This window comes from Periplaneta americana, chromosome 10 (genome assembly GCF_040183065.1).
Source record: "Periplaneta americana isolate PAMFEO1 chromosome 10, P.americana_PAMFEO1_priV1, whole genome shotgun sequence".
Taxonomy (NCBI): domain Eukaryota; kingdom Metazoa; phylum Arthropoda; class Insecta; order Blattodea; family Blattidae; genus Periplaneta; species Periplaneta americana.
Window position 1 is genome coordinate 183,016,911 of NC_091126.1, and position 24,056 is coordinate 183,040,966.

The 24,056-nt window shown below is 35.9% G+C and overlaps 1 protein-coding gene across 16 annotated transcripts in view; it reads right to left on the reverse strand.

Annotated features, from left to right (window-relative positions):
• Positions 1-24,056, reverse strand: part of mon2 (Mon2 homolog, regulator of endosome-to-Golgi trafficking) — a 272,572-nt gene that overhangs the window by 60,324 nt on the left and 188,192 nt on the right. For all 16 annotated transcript variants that reach the window (XR_011334650.1, XR_011334648.1, XR_011334647.1 and 13 more), the window contains 2 exons: positions 17,508-17,695; positions 1,367-1,589 (listed from right to left, as the gene is read on the reverse strand). Coding sequence is in view for 8 of the 16 variants with exons in the window: in XM_069838580.1 (XP_069694681.1) it covers positions 1,367-1,589; positions 17,508-17,695 (411 nt within the window). In the remaining 8 variants the exon portion in view is untranslated. The remainder of the gene's footprint in view (positions 1-1,366; positions 1,590-17,507; positions 17,696-24,056) is intronic.

Genomic DNA, 24,056 nt, shown 5'->3' on the forward strand with positions numbered 1-24,056 from the left:
ATAAAAATTGTATAATTATGCAAGATTTATTGTATTTTATTTGGTAGTTACAGTATATTAAAATCTAAAGGCTCATTTTGTAAATAATGATGTAAACCTGCTCGAAATGATTTAGAAGTGAATATATTGTAGCACTGAAATATTTATTTCACATTTTCATATGTTGGCAAAATGTTCATATAGTGCTGGTAACAGTGTTCTCAGTAGTTAGTACGAGATAAATGTAAATGGTGTTCTCTGCAAACTATACGAGAAAAATGTAGTGTTGTCAGCAAATGTTACATTTTTATTTAACAATGCTCACAATTGTCGATGTTATATCAGCATCGCTGGTGTGTCAGAATTTTGTCCCGCAGGAGTTCTTTTACATGCCAGTGAATCTACTGGCATGAGCCTGTTGCATTTAAGCACACTTAAATGCCATCGACCTGGACCGGGATCGAACCCGCAACCTCAGGCATAGAAGGCCGACTTGTCAGTAAATAATACGACGTAAATATAAGGGTGTTCTATTTAAATAATACGAGGTAAATATAATGATGTTATGTGTAGACAATTTAAGATAAATATAATGGTATAATAGTATAAAATAATACTAATGGTGTTATCTGTAAATAATACAAAATACACAATGATGTTTTCTGTAAACAATACGAGTTTGTATAATAAAATATTTATTAGGGTGCAGAATCTCGAGCATGATTTTACGTAAGCCAGGAAGCACCATTCTGTTGGTTTTACTTTATAGGTGTCGATTATGAAAGCCCTTAAGGAAGTCTAAATGACAGAATTTTCATAGTTATTGGAAATGTGTGAAAAGTAAGTCGCTGAAATCAAGCTACACAAAGATTAGAAAACGTTGTAGTTAATACACTGCTAACTCAAGGTGACAAAGACATGCGAGCTGGCTATCATCTACCTTTCATAGAGGGATTTGTGATCTTGAATATAATTTTGAATAATCTATTTGTGTCGTCGAAAGTCAAATATAAAAATATTTGCCACAGTCACGGGACAGCCAACAAACTTTCAGTGAAAGTTAATATGATGATTCTATTACAGAGAAAATACTGAAAGTGTAACGTTTTTACACTACATGATTTGGTCACGTAATACAAAGGTGTTTGCACAACAAAAATAACAACCAGACAGCACAACACGTTTATGAGATGCAGGCAGTCTCAAACTTGACATTTTTTAACAGTACAAAATGGAATGAGGATCCACCATCTGGGCAGAGGTGTACTTCGTTAATTCTATTTCTTTTATTCTTTAGAAGTAAATTAAGTTAAACATAAATGCATGTAGTGAAATAATCAAAGTTTGGTAACTATTTGAAATGATTGCAGTGGATTTGAAAAATTACCTTGGAAGAGGGCATTTGCCACTACGACGCTCATCTTCTACATACTGATGTAAAACCTCCTGGAAACGATGAAGCAAGGCAGTCACAGCTAATCTGCCAGCTAGTCCACCTTCCATTCCACGTATTTCCCCAGAATCAAGACCATCCAATAAAGAGAACTGTAGCAACGTTTCAAAACACGTTTTTGCAAACTCCTCACGAAGTTTCTGATCACTTTCTCCATCTGGAAATATTTCAACTTGCATCACATGTTTCATAACATTTAATGTAATTAATGGAATGATTATCTGACACACAGTGATGGAAAACTCTACACAAGAAATTGGACTGTCAACATATCATGCAAATAATTGATCACTGTTTGCTAATAAAATACATGTATTAAATAATATGATTTAATTAGAATAATTCACTGTTAAGAGTAAGCCTACATCAAAATTAAACCTTAAATAATATTAGGAGTTGGTAAAACAATTTTTAAAGAAAATTATAACGAATTATTAATTTTCATTAATTACATTTTGTGGTGTATATACTAATTTGAGCTCATTGCACCATCAACAAAACAAATTCCCAGAATTCGATTTAAATATTGAAGCAATGATAAAGAAATCAAAAGTGTAGTCCGAATGAGATACCAATCCACAATTTGATTCATTTCCCACTTTCAGTGGCTTTCTAGTAAAAGGTAAAAAGGTAAAGGTATCCCCGTAACATGCCATGAAGGCACTTGGGGGGGCATGGAGGTGGAGCCCCATGCTTTCCATGACCTCGGCACTAGAATGAGGTGGTGTGGTCGGCACCACGCTCTAGTGGCTTTCTAGTAACAGATGATAATGAACTCTCATCTGATATCTTTGGAAGAATAAAAAAAAAGGTCCTTAATTGATTGAAATTAAAATTAAGGGAATATCTCTCTGCAACAGAGAAAAAAAAAATGTATGAAAAATCTCTTTTTAGTGACAAATAATAGTAGTGTGTATCTAATGCTCAGGATTTAACAATGAAGTTATATTCTTTCTTGTGCTTTCAAACATTTGGATGTAAGATTCACAAAAGACTCAAGATATTAAGAGATTCCCAATTTGCAAGGTGTTCCATGTCCATATCCTCTTTATGCATAATAAGTATTTAAGGAGAAGTCATATAAGCCAATTAGATGAAGATGTTTACTGAGGCAATAGTGATCAGTAACCAATTTGAACATGGCCACAGTGGATTTCCGAGGTAGATCAGGAATTTAAGTTTAAATCTTTCAATGAATTTTTTCATCTTGAATTTTGATGTTTCACTACTGAATTGTTGTGATGGTTGGAGTTAACTCTCCTTTATATAATCCTTTTAATAGATTCATATGAAAATTTGTAGTTTGTTTTTATGTTGATTTTAGTTCCTTTCTTCGCTAACATAATCAGCTTTATCATTAGCATTCAGCCCACAGCGGACGGGGAACCATAGCAAAACTACATTCTTATTTAAATTTTGAATTTGTTTCACCATGCAAGGAATTTGCTTAATTTTTTCGCTTTTAGGTGATGAAGCTGAAATGATGGCCTTGATTGCAGCTTTAGAATCGGATAGAAAAACTATCTTTTTGTATTTGAGTGATGTGTAAATGACTTCAACTTCGTCATAAAAATTTGTTGTGTATTTGTCAACATTTTTATAGAAAGAAAAATACAGGCAAGTAGCTCCTGTTTCAGCTCATTCATCTTAATCCACGAGAGAAATCTTTATGTGGATATATTCTGTTAATTGTTCTAGAGCAATGGTCTTTATATCTCTCTTGTTGAAGATTTCATCAAGCTCAAGGCAACAATTCAGTTAGAAATTATCACTCGTATTATATCTAGATATGAAGTTTTCTTTTCTTTTTCAATTGGTATTTTTAGATATTCTCTAAGCTTTACTACATCTTGTTCGAATCTATTTTGTATCTTCAGTGTACCTGTAGAGTCTTCGAATCTGCAACATTTATCGGAATTCGGAAGCCTTCCCAATTTTTCATAGGTCAGAAGGGCTCGTGTTTCAAGATCTATCATAATTGGCTAAATAGAAGTGATTACTTTACATGGTTTCAATCGGATTGCACCAGTGATGAGATGTAAAGTTTGGTTTTGTGTATGTTCCAGTATCTGCTTGTTAGTAGTTGATTAGTTTATTAGTATTTTAAAATAGGCTCTATATACATGTGAACTTCTTGAGCTACCCCACTTTGTTCCTGCAAGTCTTTTTAATAGTTAAACCTATTGGTTGCTTTTACACTAACATGTTCAATGTGATTTCTCCATCTAAGCTTCCTTACTTATTTACAACTGGTTTTTAAGGAACCCAGAGGTTCAATGCCGCCCTCACATAACCCACCATCGGTCCCTACCCTAGCAAGATTAATCCAGACCCTACCATCATATATCAACTCCCTCAAATCTATTTTAATATTATCCTCCCATATATGCCTTGGTCTCTCCAAAGGTCCTTTTCCCCTCAGGTTTTCCAACTAACACTTTATATGAATTTCTAGATTCACCCATACATTCTATATGTCCTACCCATCTCAAATATCTGGTTATAATGTTTCTCCTTATGTTGGGTGAAGAATACAATGCATGCAGTTCTGCATTGTGTAGCGTTCTCTATTCTCCTGTAACTTCATCCCTCTTACCCCCAAATATTTTCCTAAGCACCTTATTCTCGAATACCCTTAGCCTCTGTTCCTCTCTCAAAGTGAGAGTTCAAGTTTCACAACCATAGAGAACAACTGGTAATATAACTGTTTTATAAATTTTATTCTAACTTTCAGATTTTTGGAGAGCAGACTAGATGATAAAGCTTCTATACCGAATAACAGGCATTTCCCACATTTATTTTGCGTTTAATTTCCTCTCGAGTGTCATTTATATTTGTTTCTGTTGCTCCAAGGTACTTGAATTTTTCCAAATTTTCAAGGATAAATTTCCAATGTTTATATTTCCATTTCGTACTATGTTCTGGTCACGAGACATAATCATACACTGTGTTTTTCAGGGTTTACTTCCAAATCTATCTCTCCTTACTTGCTTCAAGTAAAATTTCCGTGTTTTCCCTAATTGTTTGTGAATTTTCTCCTAACATATTACGTCATCAGCAAATAAACAAGCAGCTGATGTAACCCGTTCAATTCCAAACCCTCCCTGTTTTCTTGGACTTTCCTAATGACATATTCTGGAGCAAAGTTAAAAAGTAATGATGATAGTGCATCTCCTTGCTTTAGCCTGCAGTGAATTGGAAAAGTGTCAGACAGAAACTGGCCTATAAGTTTCACTCAGACACATTTTAATTAATCGAACTAGTTTCTTTGGAATACCAAATTCAATAAGAATATTATATAAAAATTCTCTCTTAATCATGTCATATGCTTTTTTCGAAACCTATGAATAACTGATGTACTGTGTCTTTATACTTCAATTTTTTTCTCCAATATCTGTCGAATACAAAAAAATCTGATTAACAGTCGATCTATTATGCCTAAAATCACATTGATGATCCCCAATAATTTCATCTCCTTAAGGAGTTAAACTTCTCAAAAGAATATTGGACAAAAATTTGTATGACGTCAATAAAAGTGATATTTCTCGAAAGTTACTACAGTTAGTCTTTTCCTCCTTCTTAAAAATAGGTACAATTATGGACTCCTTCCATGGGTCAGGTACAATTGCCTTTTCCCAAATAGCATGTATAAGCTTAAAAATTTCACTAAACAATGTGTTTCCACCCTCTTGTATTAATTCTGCTGGAATTTGACTGATACCTGGAGACTTGTACTTTTTCAGATTTTCTATCGCAATTTCGATTTCAGAAAGTGTGGGTTCGGGTATAAATGACTCAGCAGTTTGTATTTGAATTTTGTCCCGATCATTTCTGTTTGGCCTATGTAGTTTTTTCATTTGTTCAAGATGGAATGAGATTCTGCAAGCAAGTCACCATTCTCATCCTTGGTGATGTTTACCATGTCTGATAACCCTTCTTAAATTTCTTTATGCCCGTATATAAATCCCTAATGTTTTTATTCTATTTGTTTCTACTTCATTTAGTTTTTTCTTCAAGTAATCTCTCTTTTTATTCCTAAGTATATGACTTGCTTACCATCTTTCATTGAAATAATTATCTCTATTTGCCTCAACTGGATCCTGAAAGAATTTCAATTTTGCGTGTTTCCTTCTTTCTACTACAATGCAACAATCTTCATCAAACCACGCTTTCTTTTTCTTAGTTTCATAATAACCTATGCTCTGCTCAGCTGCAATTGTGATACTATCTCTTATATTTTCCCACACGCTATTAACATCTAACTCTTTCTCAACTTCGTTGGAACTTCCTAAAGTGGCAAATCTATTTGCAATTTCGACCTGATAATGTTGCTAGTTTCGTCCTTTAATTTCGGAATATTGAATCTACTAATATTAACTTGTTGTTCTACTCCCTTGGCTACTGAAGTCTTTCTCTTAATTCTCCAATTGCCAAATTATGATCAGAATCACAGTCTGCCCCTCTGAAGGACGGAATGTCTATTATACTAGTATGTCTTTGTTTATCTATGAAGATATATCTGGTTGTATGTCAACCCATCTGGAGAAGTCCAAGTATATTTATGTATATCTTTATGCGGGAATGTTGTACTTTTCACAATGACATTTTTTGATGTGGGTAAGTTCACTAACGTAACTCCATTATCATTATTAATTACGTGTAGGCTCTCTTTTCCAATAATCAGTTGAAAAATATGCTCCCATCCTACTTTAGAATTGAAATCTCCCAATAAAAAATTTTCATGTGATATCTAGATAACTGATCAAAATTTTGTTCCAATTCCTCACAGAAGCTATCCTTTTTATGGTCATCTTTCTCTTCTGTAGGAGCATGAGCATTTATAAATATAATATCGCACCACCTACCCCCAAGTATTAAATATGATAACCTGTCACTGATAAATTCGACCTTTTTAACTGCTGATTTTATTCTCTTATGAATAAGGAATCCCGTTCCTAATTGGTGATTGTTTCTTTCCCCATAGTACAACAAATAATCTCCTACTGACAATATGCCATTCCCAATTAACCTAACCTCTTGTACTCCCACAAAGTCTATTCTAATCTAGCTAGTTCTTTTGCTACTAATGTTACCCTTCCTGTTCTATAAAGACTAGTTACATTACAAGTACCAAATCTCATAACTTTTTCCTTTGCTGTGGTTGCACCAAAAAATCAGTCCCAATCCAAGGCAAGTTGGTGTTTTGTAAGAAGTTCTTTTTATGGTGATGGGTTGTTAGCCCTTCGCCCAACCTGGAAGCTGGAGGACCACCCCTTATCAGCTGTTGGCGACTGTTTATTCAATATATTCGCAGCTACCCCCATATCTGAAGGCCGTCTCCTCTATCCACAACCTGAGGATGTGCCATGCCATGGTAACAGTGACTCACAATATAAGGCCATGTAAACTTAGCTTGACATAAAAGAAGAGGGGCTGTTAGAATTATCTTCTGATTCGACCTTAAAAATCGTTTTTCCTACTACATCTTTGTTGCAACACAGGTTCCACCCTGTAAAAGAACAATTAACCCCATTTGCAAAAGCATACATATGTGGGAGTATATGCAAAAGTAGACTTGAGACTTAAGAGTATTACAACTGAGCCAGACTTCGCAAAATAACATCAAACTTTACACTGAAAACTTTATGGCAAGTCTAAAAACTGGTTAATTTTTCACAGCAAAGACATCAAACGAAGTCACTGATAACCTTATAGTAAGTCTAAAGAACTGGTTTCATTTTTCACAGCAAAGATAAGATATATCGCAAAATAATTTCGTATTTATGTATTTTCAAATTATATTCAAAAGGTAAAACTGAATTTAATGTCACTGTCAATTTATTAAGGATGTTTAATTCACTACAGCAAATGTTTAATGAGAAAAACTTGGTTACCAGCCTAAATTATACAAAATATTTTGAGGGTCCACAAAATAAAATATGAGATTCAAGGAGTCCATGACACTGAAAAGTTTGGGAATCACTAGACCAGACTATAACATAGTTACAAAACAACCATGATGGTACAGTTCATACATATTTTTAGGTCATTTAAACAACAGCAATTTTGTTGTCATTTGTAGTACATAGTAGAACGAAATTAAAATTTATTTCAGAGAGTAAACTGAGAAAAAAAAAACACTGCAAATATGAATAAGGTATCTGTTTAGTTCGTCACCCACTGTGGTCTCCAGGGATAATTTCTAGTTTATGGGATGCAGAATTGACCATATATGCGTAAGTGCTTCTATAGCTGCCTATGGCCTCAGGAAGAATATGATACAGCAATTTCATAAAATAAGAAAATTTCTACAAAAGATTAAAAGTGGTTAAAAACTGTCATGTGGGTACTCAAATGAAAGCTAAATATATGAAGTTTTTAATATGTCACTCAGATAAGTGAAATATATCTGTTTTTGTGCAATTTGCTCACAAATTTGAGGTTTTTAAATAAGCAATAGTATTCATTCTTACAGTTTTTTTGCATTGTAATATTTAGAGCTGCTAACTGACTAGAGCATTGTGTAAAGCATGCCATTCTGAAGTCCAGATATCAAGCATATAGTGCAAAGGTATGTTAAACTTTATTGTATTAATATATTACATTTATATAACATGTGTTCCACCCGTAATGCAAAAATTTACATTTCATTAATTAATTTAAATTCTATATTTAGGATTTTCTTTATACTTTGTAAAAGCAGGACGAATAGAAGTAATAGTGTATGCACTTCCACGTTTTCTCGTTGTCGGTGGCGGACCTGAGAACTAGTGGTGCTTCAATGGCTAAGATCTATAGTTTGAGGTCAGACCAAGATGTTACTACCTAGAAAACAAAAAATATATATATTTTTTTTTCACACGTTTAATGACGAAAGTTGTTACGGGCTGTAAGTATGATTTGTTCTTGATGGTTGTGTAGATGTCTCTAATTTGTTGTGCCTTGAACTAATCAGTAATGAAAAAATATTGTGTGGTTGTCTACAAAATAATTACAAAAATGCTGTACTGTTTTGTTCCGAGTTATAGATCAGAATAGAATAGAAATAATGACAAGACTTTTGTTTTCACCTCCCAAAGGATAAGATGAGTTTGAGAAATGGGCCAGAGTGATTCTGCGGAAAGATAGGCAGCTTTCGGTAAATAATCGTAATACTGATGTGCACTTTTTAGAAGACATGATTATAAAATCAGACTGTTTTGTTGTAAAAGATCAAAGGACGGAAATACTGCGTGTGCGTTGGATATTAGTACAACTAGGAGCTGTACCTCACATTTTCTCTAATTTACCGAAATATTTATCAAGTCAGGTAAAACATCGAAAATCACTCATGAGGCAGAAGAATGTTGAATCCACAGAAAAAAAGAAGAAAGAAGAATGCAGACATTTATGACGGAGATTCAACAATAACAGAGTTAATCGAATTGAAGTTCAAAGTCAGTCTAGCAGTAATAAAGATAATAACATTCAAATTCAATCCAATTCTCATGTCGATATTGATAATATATTACATTGGAAAAAACAGCTTAAAGTTTTGAATCGAGAATACACAAGAGCTAAAATAAGTGTGTCCTCGGCAAAAGCCAGAATTTGTTTCTTAGGAAAGCAATTAAAATGTAAAAAAATCTTTTGTAAGAAACTAAAAAATGATTATAGGTACAATGATAAAGAAATGTAGACTTTGAAATCATAGTGGAATGAGGTATAGTGCTGACATTATTTCAGAGAGTTTGCTATTTAAAATAAAATCACCAAAATGGTACAGACATTGCAGCATGATTTGCTGCCTCTTCCTTCAGAAAATCATTTAAGAAAATTTTGCCGAGAACATAGTGTCCCTACAAATATGGTGTAAATTCACATACCTTGGATGGTATCTGAGATGTTTACAAAGACGTAACAAGTGAAAATAAATGTTACGGAGTGGTAATATTCGATGATGTCAAACTCAGAGAAGAAATTCACTTTAATAACTCTTCTCTTATGGTGGGTTTACATGTGCATGGATTTACTGGCGCCAGTTAACACGCCAGTCGTACTTTTGCGCCAGTAAAGGCTTACATGGGTTTCTTTATTTTGCCTCACCAGTGCCATTTTCAAGTGAGGCTGCTACCTGAATGTTGCACGAGGACATAACATGCCAAATGAAGTTGAACTTGATCATAGCGCTTGCCTAATAGTCTAATAACTTTGTTGGTTGAGGAGATGATTTCTAACTTGGAATAAAGAAAAGACATAAAAGAAGATTGTATATTATGGGTGAAAAAGTGGATTGTTCGGAGGGAGAATTTAGATACATCTGCGAGAATTCTAAAAGAACTTTCAACAACAGATTATCTACTAATGTTACAGATGACAGCAGACAGTTCTGATAATCTAATACAACATGTAATAATAATAATAATAATAATAATAATAATAATAATAATAATAATAATAATAATAATAATAATGGGCGGCCAGGTAACTCAGTTGGTAGAGCAGCTGGCTACGGACTGGAAGGTCTGGGGTTCGACCCCAAGTGGTGACGGGATTTTCCTCAGTGCCAAACTTTCAGAACGGCCCTGAAGTTCATTCAGCCTCCTATAAAATTGAGTACCGGGTCTTTCCCAGAGGTTAAAGGCGGTCAGAGCGTGGTGTCGACCACACCACCTCATTCTAGTGCTGAGGTCATGGAAAGCATGGGGCTCTACCTCCATGCCCCCCCAAGTGCCTTCATGCATGCGACGAGGATACCTTTACCTTTAATAATCCGTGGCGACACAGCTCATGGGGGGCCCAGACCACCAGCCGGCAGATGGCCTCACGTTCACATGCTGAAGCAGAGGTGGACGATCATCCAACCAGAATGGAGGTATCGTATGGTTAGCACGACAATCCCCCAACCATTATAGCTGGCTTTCGCAGCTGGATTTCGCTACCTATCTTAACTCTCAAAGCGCATCATGATGCTAGGTGGGCACTGGTTCCATACACTGGCCGAGATTTCATGAGAAAATTTCTTTCCCCATGAGGACCCGAACCAGTGCGCAATCTGTAACGCGAGTCCTAAGCAGGATGCCTTAGACCATTACGCCACGGCGCAAGGCCACTACAACATCAGTAGTATCATTATATTCAAAAGTTTGCTACCGACATAAGAGATGCTTTACTTCGAAAATTGAAATCGAAAATTACATTAGTATATTTAGCACCTAGAAATTATTTTGATTCGTTATATCTTGCCAAAGAAAGAGAACGTGATAAGCAAAGAGAAAATGATAAATCCAAGTGTGCAAGCAGTGCTGTAATGTTAAATAAGAAGAGACTGTCTGAAACGGAGCATAAAAGAAAATACAGGGAGAAATTGAAACAACAAATTCCTAAAACACCTGAAATAAATAAAAACATACAATCTCCAGAGAAAAGAAGTTACAGTTCAAATAGTTCATTTGGTAAGGTTGCAAGTAACAGAAAAAAATCATTACCACAGAGTCCGTCAAAAAGAAGAGCTGTGATAAAGAAACTAGCATCAAATGAATTTTCAGGTTTCAGAAAATTTTTGTCTTTTCATAAGTTAAAATCTGGAAGACATTCAATAACAAATGAAGCAATAGACAAGATTCAGTCTTTTTATCAAAGAGATGATGTCAGTTACCAGCAACGGGGGAAAAGGGATAAGATTTCTATGCATGATGTAACTGGTGAAAAGAGCTCTACACAAAAGGATATCATGCTCACGACAATAAAAGAATGCTATGAACTTATATACTAAATACTATTTACTATTTATTTATTCTGGTAGAGTTAAGACCAGGAGGACTTCTCTTCCCCACAACCAGAAGTGAAATATACATTGAATCAATAACAAAAGTAGTAATATTAATAGTAATACTTAGACATAGAATCATTATCATGCACATTAACGAGCTTACATATAATGAAATATTGACTAAACAGGATACATAATTAAGTAATTTACAATTTATATCCTAATTCTACTTTATCATAGACCTAAATGACAATTTATACAAACACACAGAATAACCTATAAAAATCAGCTAACACTCACAAATCAATTCATGTAAAAATGTATGTACAGTAATTCTTAATTTAAATTGATTAACCGTTCAGCAACCCCTGACATAACAAGGTAAGGAGTTCCATAGGTGGCAAACTGACACGGTGAAAGAGGACGAATAGAAAGAGGAACGATGACAAGGAATGGATAATAAAGCCTGATGTTGATTCTACAATGTTGTAAGTTATACAAAGCGAGTTCTCAGATATTTTTGAGTAGAAGTGAGTAAATTCCAAATAAAACAGATAATGTGCTGTTCTTCGCTCCTTTAGGTGGACCCTTGAAAGAGGGCAGATGAAGTGGATACACACATTATGAACATGTTATAGTCTTTCAGTTAAATTGATAGTTACATTTGTCAAGGGAGAATCGCAGTAATCAAAATGGGGCATCACTAACAATTGAACAATTTATTTTTAAATTGAAAGAGGCAAACAACTTGGCAAATGATTTATAGAGTGGAGCAATTAAAATACTTTCATACAGACGAGTTACTTGACTGTTCCAAATTAGATCTCTGTTCATTAAAATTCCAAGATTTTTTTTACAGTGTCACTACACTTAATAAAGGACTCATTGATTGACAGTCATGATATGTTGTACTGAGCAAGCGCTGATGTTCCATTACATTTGCCTGCGATTTTTCTGTCCAAACTTTTGAGCCCATTGGTAGACAGTTTAAGTCTTCAGTCATTGTGGCCACTATGTCAGACAGTTCATCAGGACTAAAGTGTGTGCAGATCTGTAAATCGTCAGCAAACACGCGGTACCAGCAGTGCTGTATAGTGTTTGTCATGTCGTTAATATATATAATAAATATTAGAGGATCTTGCACCAAGCCTTGAGGAACTCCAGACTTCGTGATGTGGCATTCAGAAGAGAAATCACCAACTAATATACACTGCTGGCAGTCACAAAGGTAGGATTGAAACCAAGTGACAGGAGTATCAGATAAAATCAAGTTTTTCAATTTACATACAAGGAGGACAATATCAACAGTATCAAAGGCCTTGCTAAAGTCAATAAAGTCAGTTTACTATCATCCATAGCTTCACGTATATCTTCATTGACTCTTAGTAATGCAGTTGTGGTGCTGTGGCCAGTTCTAAATTCTGACTGGTAATCGTCGAGTAAGTCATTATGGTTTAAGTATGTTGTCAGTTGCTTGTGTACAATACGTTCCAGTACTTTTGATAATGCCGGTAGGATGCTAATAGGTCTGTAGTCATCCCGAGAAGATGGAGTTTTATTTTTGGGGAGAGGACAGATAAGGGCTTTTTTCAGAGGCTTGTAAGATTAGCAGTAATAAGTAATACAGGAATATCCAGAAATTAACGTAAAATTCACATAATTTTTTTTAACACAAACCCCCATTTGTATTAAATTATGCTAAATGCCACACAGTGTGTGCATTTGCAAGTATCATTCGAACATGGATAACTGTACTAAAGCTTTGTCTGACGTAACTAAATACATTCCAACTTCTTCTAAGATACTGATTAAACTTATTGTGTATGAAGAAGAAAACGAAAAATATATGACTAGGGGGCGGATGTTGATGAATAGTCATCTTATTTTTCACATTAGGACAATGCCTATTAATATAGAAATCCTTTCTATGTTAATATCAACGTAAAAAAATAATTTCTTATATCGCATTTTTGACGTCTTTCAACTAATAGGTCATTTTTATATTTTGTTCGGCATTTTTTGGTCATTTTGAAGAACATTTAGATCATTTGGATTGCAATTTACCTTCTTCTTTACTGATAGGTCTGTTAAATTATTTTCTAAGCAAATAGGTGAATAATAGTGAAGTTTAATTTTATAGTTTGGAATAGACTCTAAAGTCCACCCCTCATTCCACTGAAAACTTCACTTCACACAATGGAAGTGATATAAAATGTGTGACAACAGTTTAGTTTAGGTGAGGGCTTTGACTGTTACTGTTCTTTTGTCGGTACGAGGGTGTCTTTAGAATTTATGTTTGGAAGGGGGAAACTTTCACCATGTCTGGACACGACGTTGTGTCCTCAACTTGGTTCGGAAGGGATGTCTACTGTAGTAGACAGTATTTATAACACGAAGATTGCAAGAATGCACGCTGCGCCCACAATTTTTGTCATTCACACTCCCTCATCTGGAAGATCTGGTAACAAAAGTGAAGTGCCGAAGGAGGAGACAGAGAATGAAGGCACTGACACGGACCACACCTGATTTTTCACCTTACAATTGGAGAAAACCTCGGGAAAAAAACCCAACCAGGTAATCAGTCCAAGCGGGGATCAAACCTGCGCCTGAGCGCAACTTCAGACCGGCAGGCAAGCGCCTTAGCCGACTGAGCCATGCTGGTGGCTTCCACCCGATTGAAAAACATTGTAAACCCTCATTAAAATCTATAGTTTTTCCTTAAAACTTTAATTTTGTTGCATGTTCTTTTCCTTTATCTTAGCCAAATTCCAGGAAGTTGCCTCCTCTCTCCGAGATCTGCAGGACAGTTATTGAAACTAGGTGACTAATTTTTAAGAAGTTGTGGCACGAGTATAATGAATAATATTTAAATTCATTTTCTTTTAATTTTATGTCGTTTTTACATTAGTTTAAGGGCATTTTTATGATCATTTTAAGTAGATTTTTAGGTCATCAACATCCGCCCCCTTTATATGCATGTGATGATTGGAAAGATTTTAATATTGCTTTACTCATAGAAAAGAACTTCTTGGAACATCCTGGAAAAAATGGACTGACACTGAAGTTTGGCAACTTTAACAAATATGAATGGTTATGTAATATATGCATTAAAAGACATTTAAAATGAAATAAAGCACTTTAAATTTCACAGTTTTGTAAAAAGCAAGCAGTCCCATTATTTTGACAAGTGTAGAGGGAAGCCTGATGAAAACATCATAGCACTGGGAATCAATCTTGCTAAACATGCAGTTTGTGTTATTAAGAAAAGTACTCAAATTTTTAAAAGAACTGAATCCTGGAGCAACAGTGAAAATTTTTTCTAATGGTTGTGTCACGCAATTCAAGAATTGTTACACAATTGCAACTGCCAACCTTGTTTTCTTTGAAGAGGATTTTCATTTTCAAGGAGAGTGGAACTTCTTTGCTATGTCCCACAGGAAGGAAGCTGTGGATGGTGTGGGAGCAAGTGTGAAGCGTGCTGTATGGAACAGAGTAAAAACTTGATCATGCCATGTAGAAAATGCTGAGGATTTTGCTCAGATAGCAAAACTGTATGTCCATGGGACTGAAGTTTTTTATGTTTCGAAAGAAGAAGTAGAAGCAGTTGTTCACTTCCTTGATGAAAGATGGAAAAATGTGGAACCCATTCCAAAAATTCAGTGACTTCGTTATTTCACTCCATCAGAAAAGGACTTACTAGTCAGTACTGTTACAGAATCTGCACCTAAAAGTATCCGAGTTTCCGTGATTTGTCTATTCACAATTCACATTGGACAATTTTTGTCCAGGCTTCTTGTTATATACTTTAAGATTTATAATAGGTTTTCCCATGACATTGGATGTCGATGAACGAGAATGGACATGTATTCTGGAGATATTTAATTCAACCCAGGGTGAGGAATTAGTTGGTGGAAGCAATTAAGAAGAAACAGAAGAGGATACAGTAAATGCAGTGCAACATAGTGCAACTCAAATTGAAGTTACAGAACATGTAGACAGTGATTCAGAAAAAAATGCAAAAGATTAGAGTGACGAAGATATATCAACTTGAGACCGCTTTGTTGGACATTATAGCACTGAAAAAGACAAAACAACGAAGTGGAAAAATGCACCAGGACTTCAAATACATTAGAACGTGTCGTCATATTATAGTCACTCATCTTCCAGGTGTAAAACAAGTGGCTCGAAGCGCAACAACGAGTGTAGAAACATGGGCACTATTATTTTCTGAAGGCATAATAAATAAAATTGTGTCATATACATACACCAAAGAAGGAAAGGGTAATTCTGCTCCTCTCATCTTAGTAATCGCCAGCTTCTTACAGTATTTTATACCATGCTAAAATGTTTCAGGTATAAATTCACAAATAAATGTTTGTGACTAAAATATGGTTGAGATTCAATGCATTATATTTAACAACTGTATTTTGTATGACTTGAGGCTTTCCCGGTGTTTGATACAGAATAACTCTTCTCGGGTTCTCAGCCAGGTGAGTTGGAGATTAGCTTCCAAGCTTTCGACGGCTAGCTCTGCCATCTTCTTCAGGGACAAAGTGATGTGGGACCACGTCTAGCCGGTATATATGCAAAAGTAGGGCTTCCCGCTGCGGGCCAATCAGGAGCTAGTTCCTAGTCCCGACCGCCAGGCGCATTCTGGTTGGTGGACACAGCAGCCAATCAGGAGCTACTTGCTGGTCCAGACTGTCTGCCGTGTGCTGGTGGTCTAAGCGTATTGATGGCAGGTTTCCATGCCGTACTCAGCTGTAGACCCCCGTCTCTGTTGAAATTATTGCCATCTAGCTGGATTTCGATGGCTTCCTTGATAACTAAGTCCCAGTAACCTGATGTCTTGTCCAAGATGGTGGTGGCGACGAAATCTATCTTGTGACCAGTTTCTAGGCAGTGTTGGGCTACTGCAGACTTATCAGGGTAATATAGTCTTATGCTGCGTTGATGTTCCTTGCAGCATTCCATAATAGTTCGTCCCGTCTGCCCGATGTAACATTTCCCACACTCACAAGGTATTCTGTAGACACCAGGTGTCCTGAGACCAAGGTCATCCTTAACTGGTCTCAGCAAGTTCTGGATCTTTGTGGGCGGCTTATGGATGGTTTTAATCCCGTGTTTTCTTAGCATTCTGCTAATTTTCCCCGAGATGGGGCCATAGAACAGGATGTATGCCATGCCCTTTGTCTCCTCTTGTTCCTCGGCAGGTGGTTTGTCCGAAAAGGCCCTTCTGAGGGCCAAGCCGATTTCCCTGTTGCCGAAGTTGTTCTGTTGGAACGTCTTACGTAGGTGACAGATCTCAGATTGGCTGCCATGTCCACCAACCAGAATGCGCCTGGTGGTTGGGACTAGGAACTAGCTCCTGATTGGCCTGCAGCGGGAAGCCCTACTTTTGCATATATACCGGCTAGACGTGGTCCCACATCACTTCGTCCCTGAAGAAGATGGCAGAGCTAGCCGTCGAAAGCTTGGAAGCTAATCTCTAACTCACCTGGCTGAGAACCCGAGAAGAGTTATTCTATAACTGTATTTTGATATTTAACTTAAGATTATTCAAGTCATTAAAAAATAGTAAGTGTGTAAGATAAGTTATATTATAATTCTATAGAAATTCTGTGCCTCAATGTATGTTTTGAAGATCACTTAACTTATAAACTATAAGAAATAATTTTCCTTTAACATAATAAAAACATTTAATATTGATATATCCGTTAGTGTACGTGAAAACCTTAAAATACATTATGAGGTCACATAGAACCCCGCACATGCTCTTGTGTAATTAATGTTCATGTGAGTCCATCCGGGTTAAGAATTCTTTTTGTCCCACCTGTACCCATAACAAAATACTTCTATGTTAATTCATTAGGCCTACACAATATATGAATGTGATTTTTAAATATCAGTTTCTTAACTAAAAGAGTCTGATATTGAAGCTCAAGAGAAGACACTTGAAAATATTCACAAACAGAGCAGAACTTTTTATATATTTATAGTTGCAAAGAAATACAGGTCAGAAGTTTGTCCCACCCATAATAAAATTAGTTTAGCATAATTACTACTAACAAATCAGAATATAAGTTCATTACTTATGTATGTCACAGTTAAATAGAGGCTAAAAATTTGAATGAAAAAGCTTTGCTCTAACTTTCAAATATTTAAAGGTTATTCAAGCCAGATAAATGAAGCTAATTCTGTAAAACTGTCCCACCTGCAACTATGCTGCTTCTTATGCTGAACAACCTGTCACTAAAACAGATCTAAAACCAATGAACAGAAAAAACTATGAGCAGTAATCAAAATACATGAATGAATACTTACCACCATTTGTAGAATTACTAGCAGAATGTATCGACCCCTTGTTGAGTAGTACCACCACTTTTAGAACAAACTCTCTTGGGATGGCATGTGAATGTGGCAGAACTTCATCCCTCAGAAGCTCTATCACTTGACAGTCTACTGCCTCGTCTGCTTGTACTTCTTCTGGACAGCGGTCTTTAGGGGGAGAACTACAATTGATACGTTATGCAGTATTGTAAATAATGGTTGAGCAGTCACATTCACCACAAAGAATTATTTTCATTGGCGTATACTTTGAGGGATAAAATACTTGAATAGCAAAACAGATAATGTGAGAGAATGAGACATCACAATAACCCCACTCTGAGGGGGAGGGGGAGTGGTGGTGGTGGTGGTGATGGTGGTCGTAGTAGTAGTGGTGGTGGTGGTGGTGGTGGTGGTGGTGGTGGTGGTGGTGATTGTGGTCATCGTTGTCATGGTGGTGGTGGTGTGGTAGCAGTGTGGTAGTAGTGGCGGTAGTAGCAGCAGCAGCAGTAGTATCCCATTAACTCCTGGCTTAGTTGCCTGATGAGCAGGGCTGGGTTTTTTTGACCTAAAAATCTCGAAGATATGCAGTATAAAATATGCATTTATGACCTAAAAATTCCAGAAATATGCACTATAACAAAAAATCTGACCTAACAGTATCATAATTATGTAATAATTTTAGTTGTAAACTAAATTAGTAAATCAGTTTGTGACAATGAATTATTTATTTAATAATAAAATGCACATGAGAAGCAAGCTAAAGTATGAAATTTTACATTGTAGTATGCTTTTTATTTTATTGAAATTATCAGTTGGTGGCATACGCTATGATTTTTTTGCATGCTTCTTTTAGTTCAGTTTATCAGTCCTGAGTTGCAATGTATAATGAATACCTTGTGCAAATTTTCAAATAAAAAAGATTTTCTATTGTCAGCCAACAAAGCCTTGTACTTCGAAAAACCTCTTTCTACTTCAACTGACACAAGAGGAGCATATTTAAAATGAGCAATTTCATTTGAATCTAATTCTGACTCATTAAGAGAAAAATTTTCACCCGACAAAATCATTGAAATGATATATGTATGATACCCTTTGTTTTTTTCTAATACCTTTTCCATTTTCTTTGACACTTCTTGCCCCACTTTACCACAAACAACATCAAAGTTATTCACAGTTTTTTTCACTAGTTCTATCTGCTTCACTAGTGGCATTTCGTCCACACCTGTGGAGTAACGGTCAGCGCGTCTGGCTGCGAAACCAGGTGGCCCAGGTTCGAATCCCAGTCGGGGCAAGTTACCTGGTTGAGGTTTTTTCCGGGGTTTTCCCTCAACCCAATACGAGCAAATGCTGGGTAACTTTCGGTGCTGGACTCCGGACTCATTTCACAGGCATTATCACCTTCATATCATTCAGACGTTAAATAACCTAGATGTTGATACAGCATCGTAAAATAACTTACTTCCTTACAAATGGCTTTTAAGGAACCCGAAGGTTCATTGCCGCCCTCACATAAGCCCGCCATCGGTCCCTATCCTGTGCAAGATTAATCCAGTCTCTATCATCACACCCCACCTCCCTCAAATCCATTTTAATATTATCCTCCCACCTACGTCTCGGCCTCCCTAAAGGTCTTTTTCCCTCCGGTGTAGGGATTCGTAACAAGCTGTTTTTTTACGGTGATGGGGTGTTAGCCCTTCGCCCAACCCCCAACCCAATAAAATAAAAAATAAATAACTAGTGGCATTTCTGATTGCTCCAAAGCAGTTACAGCAGCAGGAAGAAACCCAATTTGGATTTGATATATGAAAGTTGGTCTGAAATGTCGGAATTAGACATTAATTCTTGGGGTAGTCTAATTGAAGCAGCTTCCCTGCTGTCAAACGAATCAATGATGTTTTTCACAACCTTGAAGTTCTGACAGTAATAGTTGCAGGCATCAGTCCAGGACATCCATTTTGTCAAACTGGGAGAAGGTGGCAAGGAAATGTCTGGAGCTACGAACTTAAATAATGCAACACGTGAAGGGGCTTTCAAGAAGACCTTTTTTGACACACACATTAACCTCACTGAATTGACTACGAATCTCTTCTGCAACTCTGTATAAGACATGAGTTAAACAAGTCACATGCACCATGCTTTAAGTGAATCTGCAGCTTTCACCATAAGAGCAGTACATTGTCATGCTGAACGCCTGTGGGTCATAGACCTGTCGAACAGTTTACTAATGGTAGAAAAATTGGCTTTTTCTAAATGTTCAGAGTTTATTAGAACATTTTCACCTAGGCCATCTTCTTCCAAAGTTCCCACAATAACATTTGCAATGTATCTTCCCATGGAGTCTGTGGTTTCATAAATTGAAACCTATATTTTTTTATTTGCAACCCATTGTCTCATCTGTTGCATAGTTTTTTCGTAGCTTCGGCTGATGTAGTTCTTTCTTATCATGGAAGAAAAGGGAATTGAAGTTCATTTTCCGACCAAAGTCATCAGTAGGCACTTTCCAACAATGTGGTCTCCGCGATCTCCGGATCCACCAACTTTTGGTTGTGGGGTTACCATAAAGAACTAGTTTTCCTGACACATCCAACAACCCTACTGCAACTGAAAGATACCTTCTCGCAAGAAATTGCCAATATTCCAATACATTAGCTGCAAAATGCTGTGCATTGAACAGGAGAACAATGGACATCTTCCCAATGTTTTGTAAACCCCGTTGTTTGCCCAACACTGTGATGTTTTTGTTTTTTCCCTATCTCAAAATATTATAATATTTATAGTGGTTTAATGTTTGAACTGACTTTTGAAATACCCTATATATTAAACTGGAAAAATCATATTAAAGAAATAACCTCCAAACTTAGCTCAGCATGCTTCGCAATTAGACCGTACCAACAATTTCTAAACAGCAGTATCATAAAAACAACATATTTTGCCTATTTTCATTCCATTATGTAATACAGAATAATATTTTGGGGAAATTCTGCAGATAGTAAAAACATATTATTACAAAAAAGAGCAATTAGAATAATAGTTGAAGCAAAGGCTAGAGAATCTTGCAGATTATTTAAAAAAAAAATTAGAGATTCTGACCTTAACAAATCAGTACATAAACTCTTTAATAAATTTTCTCTTATGTAACGAAGAAAATGTTTCAACTAATTCAGCCATACATAGTACAAATACTCGCAAAAAGAATGATTTTCATATGCCATCATCAAATTTATCATGCTATCAAAGGGAGTACGTTACATGGTGATACAAATTTTCAATAGTCTTCCTAAAGACATTAAGAATCATAACCAAAACCCTGCATTATTTAAGGTAAAACTACAAAATTACTTAATGTCTCACACTTTCTATTCTGTAGATGAATTCTTGACATTTCACAGTACTGTGTAAATATTTTAATACTATTATATGGTAAAACTTATTGCATTGTATAATATGTTATTGTTATTAAGGTATTAATTCTGTACATATTTCATATTTGCACTTTTATATGTTAAATATAAGAATTTGACATGTTCTTTATTCTATGCTATAAAGAAAATGTAAGAATATTATGGAACGGATAAATCCATCCATCCATCCAATCCATCCATCCATCCATCCATCCATCCATCCATCCATCCATCCATCCATCCATCCATCCATCCATCCATCCATCCATCCATCCATCTGCAAACACCCTTTTAACCTTCCTTCTTCTGGAGCTCTTAACACATTCTTAATCAATCGCAGCCTACTTGCTTTAATTCTTGCCACAATAACCGTTTCATTGTAAAAATCATTGATTTATTTACTCTGAGTTCATAATGTACAGACACGGAATTGAAATTTGAAGCAAGTCTTGATGGGAGTCCACTTGTATGTAGGCAACAATTTCACACGACTGTCCACAAGTAGCATATATATATATATATATATATATAGGCTCTCTTGTTTACTGTACATGCACAGTGTGTTGTAAGTGAAACTTATACAATAAGGGAGCTCCAAATTTTCTTTTCGTCTCTGTACATAATTCAGATGAGGGCAGAATTCAGTCTGCACTAATTTTACACAATAACATACTCAGACAAAGACGGAAGAAGAGTAACATAAAAACTGAAGGAAAAAAATTATTAGTATAACATGTTAAATTTATATGGGTAATGCCTGTTATTATTCGATTGAGAAGCTTTTGTCATCTAGTCTGCTGTCAAAAAATCTAAAAGTTAGAATTTATAAAACAGTTATATTACTAGTTGTTCTTTATGGTTGTGAAACTTGGACTCTCACTTTGAGAGAGGAAAAGAGATTAAGGATCTTTGAGAATAAGGTCCTTAGGAATATATTTGGGGCTAAGAGGGATGAAGTTACAGGAGAATGGAGAAAGTTACACAATGCAGAACTGCACGCATTGTATTCTTCACCTGACATAATTAGGAACATTAAATCCAGACATTTGAGATGGGCAGGGCATGTAGCACGTATGGGCGAATCCAAAAATGCATATAGTGTGTTAGTTGGGAGGTCTGAGGGTAAAAGACCTTTGGGGAGGCCGAGACGTAGATGGGAGGATAATATTAAAATGGATTTGAGGGAGGTGGGATATGATGATAGAGACTGGATTAATCTTGCACAGGTTAGGGACCGATGGCAGGCTTATGTGAGGGAAGCAATGAACCTGCGGGTTCTTTAAAAGCCATTTGTAAGTAAGTACCAGTGCAAGTCACAGCTGAACTCAATTTTCATTTCCTATTTACCAACATGCTTCAAAACTCCGAACTGCATTCATGAAATGCAATATGAACTACCTCAGGTAGAAGGTAGGGTTGCGATTTCAACACACCTGCTGTAATTCATTTTCTTGACTACACATCAGTCACATCTCTGAGGTAGTCAAGTGGTCTAGCCAGAGACTAGTATGCATAACGTTCTAATGTTGAGCCCCACTACTTCAGTTTTTATCTTTTTTTTTTTTTTTTAATTCCATTCAATAATTTTTATACTACTATTATATACTTATTCTTTTACTCAGCCAGTCTATCCAATATGTGGTTATTCAGCATCAATGGCGAGATGAGTCTGAGGATTCGAAATGGGATGGGATTGCTTGATAATTGTCTTACAGTTGAGAATAACTTCTGAAATAATCCAACCAGATAATCAATGAACCCTGAAGCAGGAATCCTGCTCTCTACCCATAGACCACTTTCCACATTTCTCATACACACTGTACCGAAATATGGTGCTGATGACTAATTTGATATGTGCAAATAAATAAACAATGTACATATAATAATAGAAAAAGTTAATAACCAAGTCGGAGTTTAGGAACTTGAAAATGACATCATTTTAAAAAGACTCAATCTACAACTTCTGAGTAATAAAAAATACTTTAACCGACTCCAACTAGCCTTATTCAACAAATTTAATGTTTATCCTTCAAAATAAGCTGTCCTACTGAAAAATTAAGGGAAGCCATCTATAATAAAAATATTTATTCCTAATATATTTCCTAACTTTAAAGAATAATGGAAAAGACACATCTCTGACAGTGAGGGCAGGAATACAACATCAAAAGTTTATTAAATGGGAAATACCAATCTATAGGAATGTTGCTGCAGCAACACTTATTCAAATGGATTCCTTTGAGCACCTACGAAAAATGTCAACTGCTACAAGAAGTAATTGTGCCTTACTTACAAATGGCTCTTAAGGAACTTGCAGGTTCATTGCTGCCCTCACATAAGCCTGCCATCGTTCCCTAACCTGTGCAAGATTAATCCAGTCTCTATCATCATATCCCACCTCCCTCAAATCCATTTTAATATTATCCTCCCATCTACGTCTCCGCCTCTCCAAAGGTCTTTTTCCCTTCGGCCTCCCAACCAACACTCTATATGCATTTCTGGCTTCACCCATACGTACTATATGCCCTGCCCATCTCAAACGTCTGGATTTAATATTCCTAATTATGTCAGGTGAAGAATACAATGCGTGCAGTTCTACGTTGTGTAACTTTCTCCATTCTCCTGTAACTTCATCCCTTTTAGCCCCAGATATTTCCCTAAGAACCTTATTCTCAAAGACCCTTCATTTCTGTTCCTCTCTCAAAGTGAGAGTCCAAGTTTTACAACTATACAGAACAACCGATAATATAACTGTTTTATAAATTCTATCTTTCAGAATTTTAACAGCTTCTCAACCAAATAATAACACACATTTCCCATATTTATTGTGCGTTTAATTTCCTCCCGAGTGTCATTGATATTTGTTACTGTTGCTCCAAGATATCTGAATTTTTCCACTTCTTCGAAGGATAAATCTCCAATTTTTATATTTCCATTTCGTAGAATATTCTGGTCATGGGACAATCATATACTGCGTCTTTTTGGGGTTTAGTTCCAAACCTATCTCTTTACTTGCTTCAAGTAATATTTCCGTGTTTTCCCTAATCATTTGTGGATTTTCTCCTAACATATTCACGTCATCCGCATAGACAAGAAGCTGATGTAAGCCATTCAATTCCAAACCCTCTCTGTTATTCTGAACTTT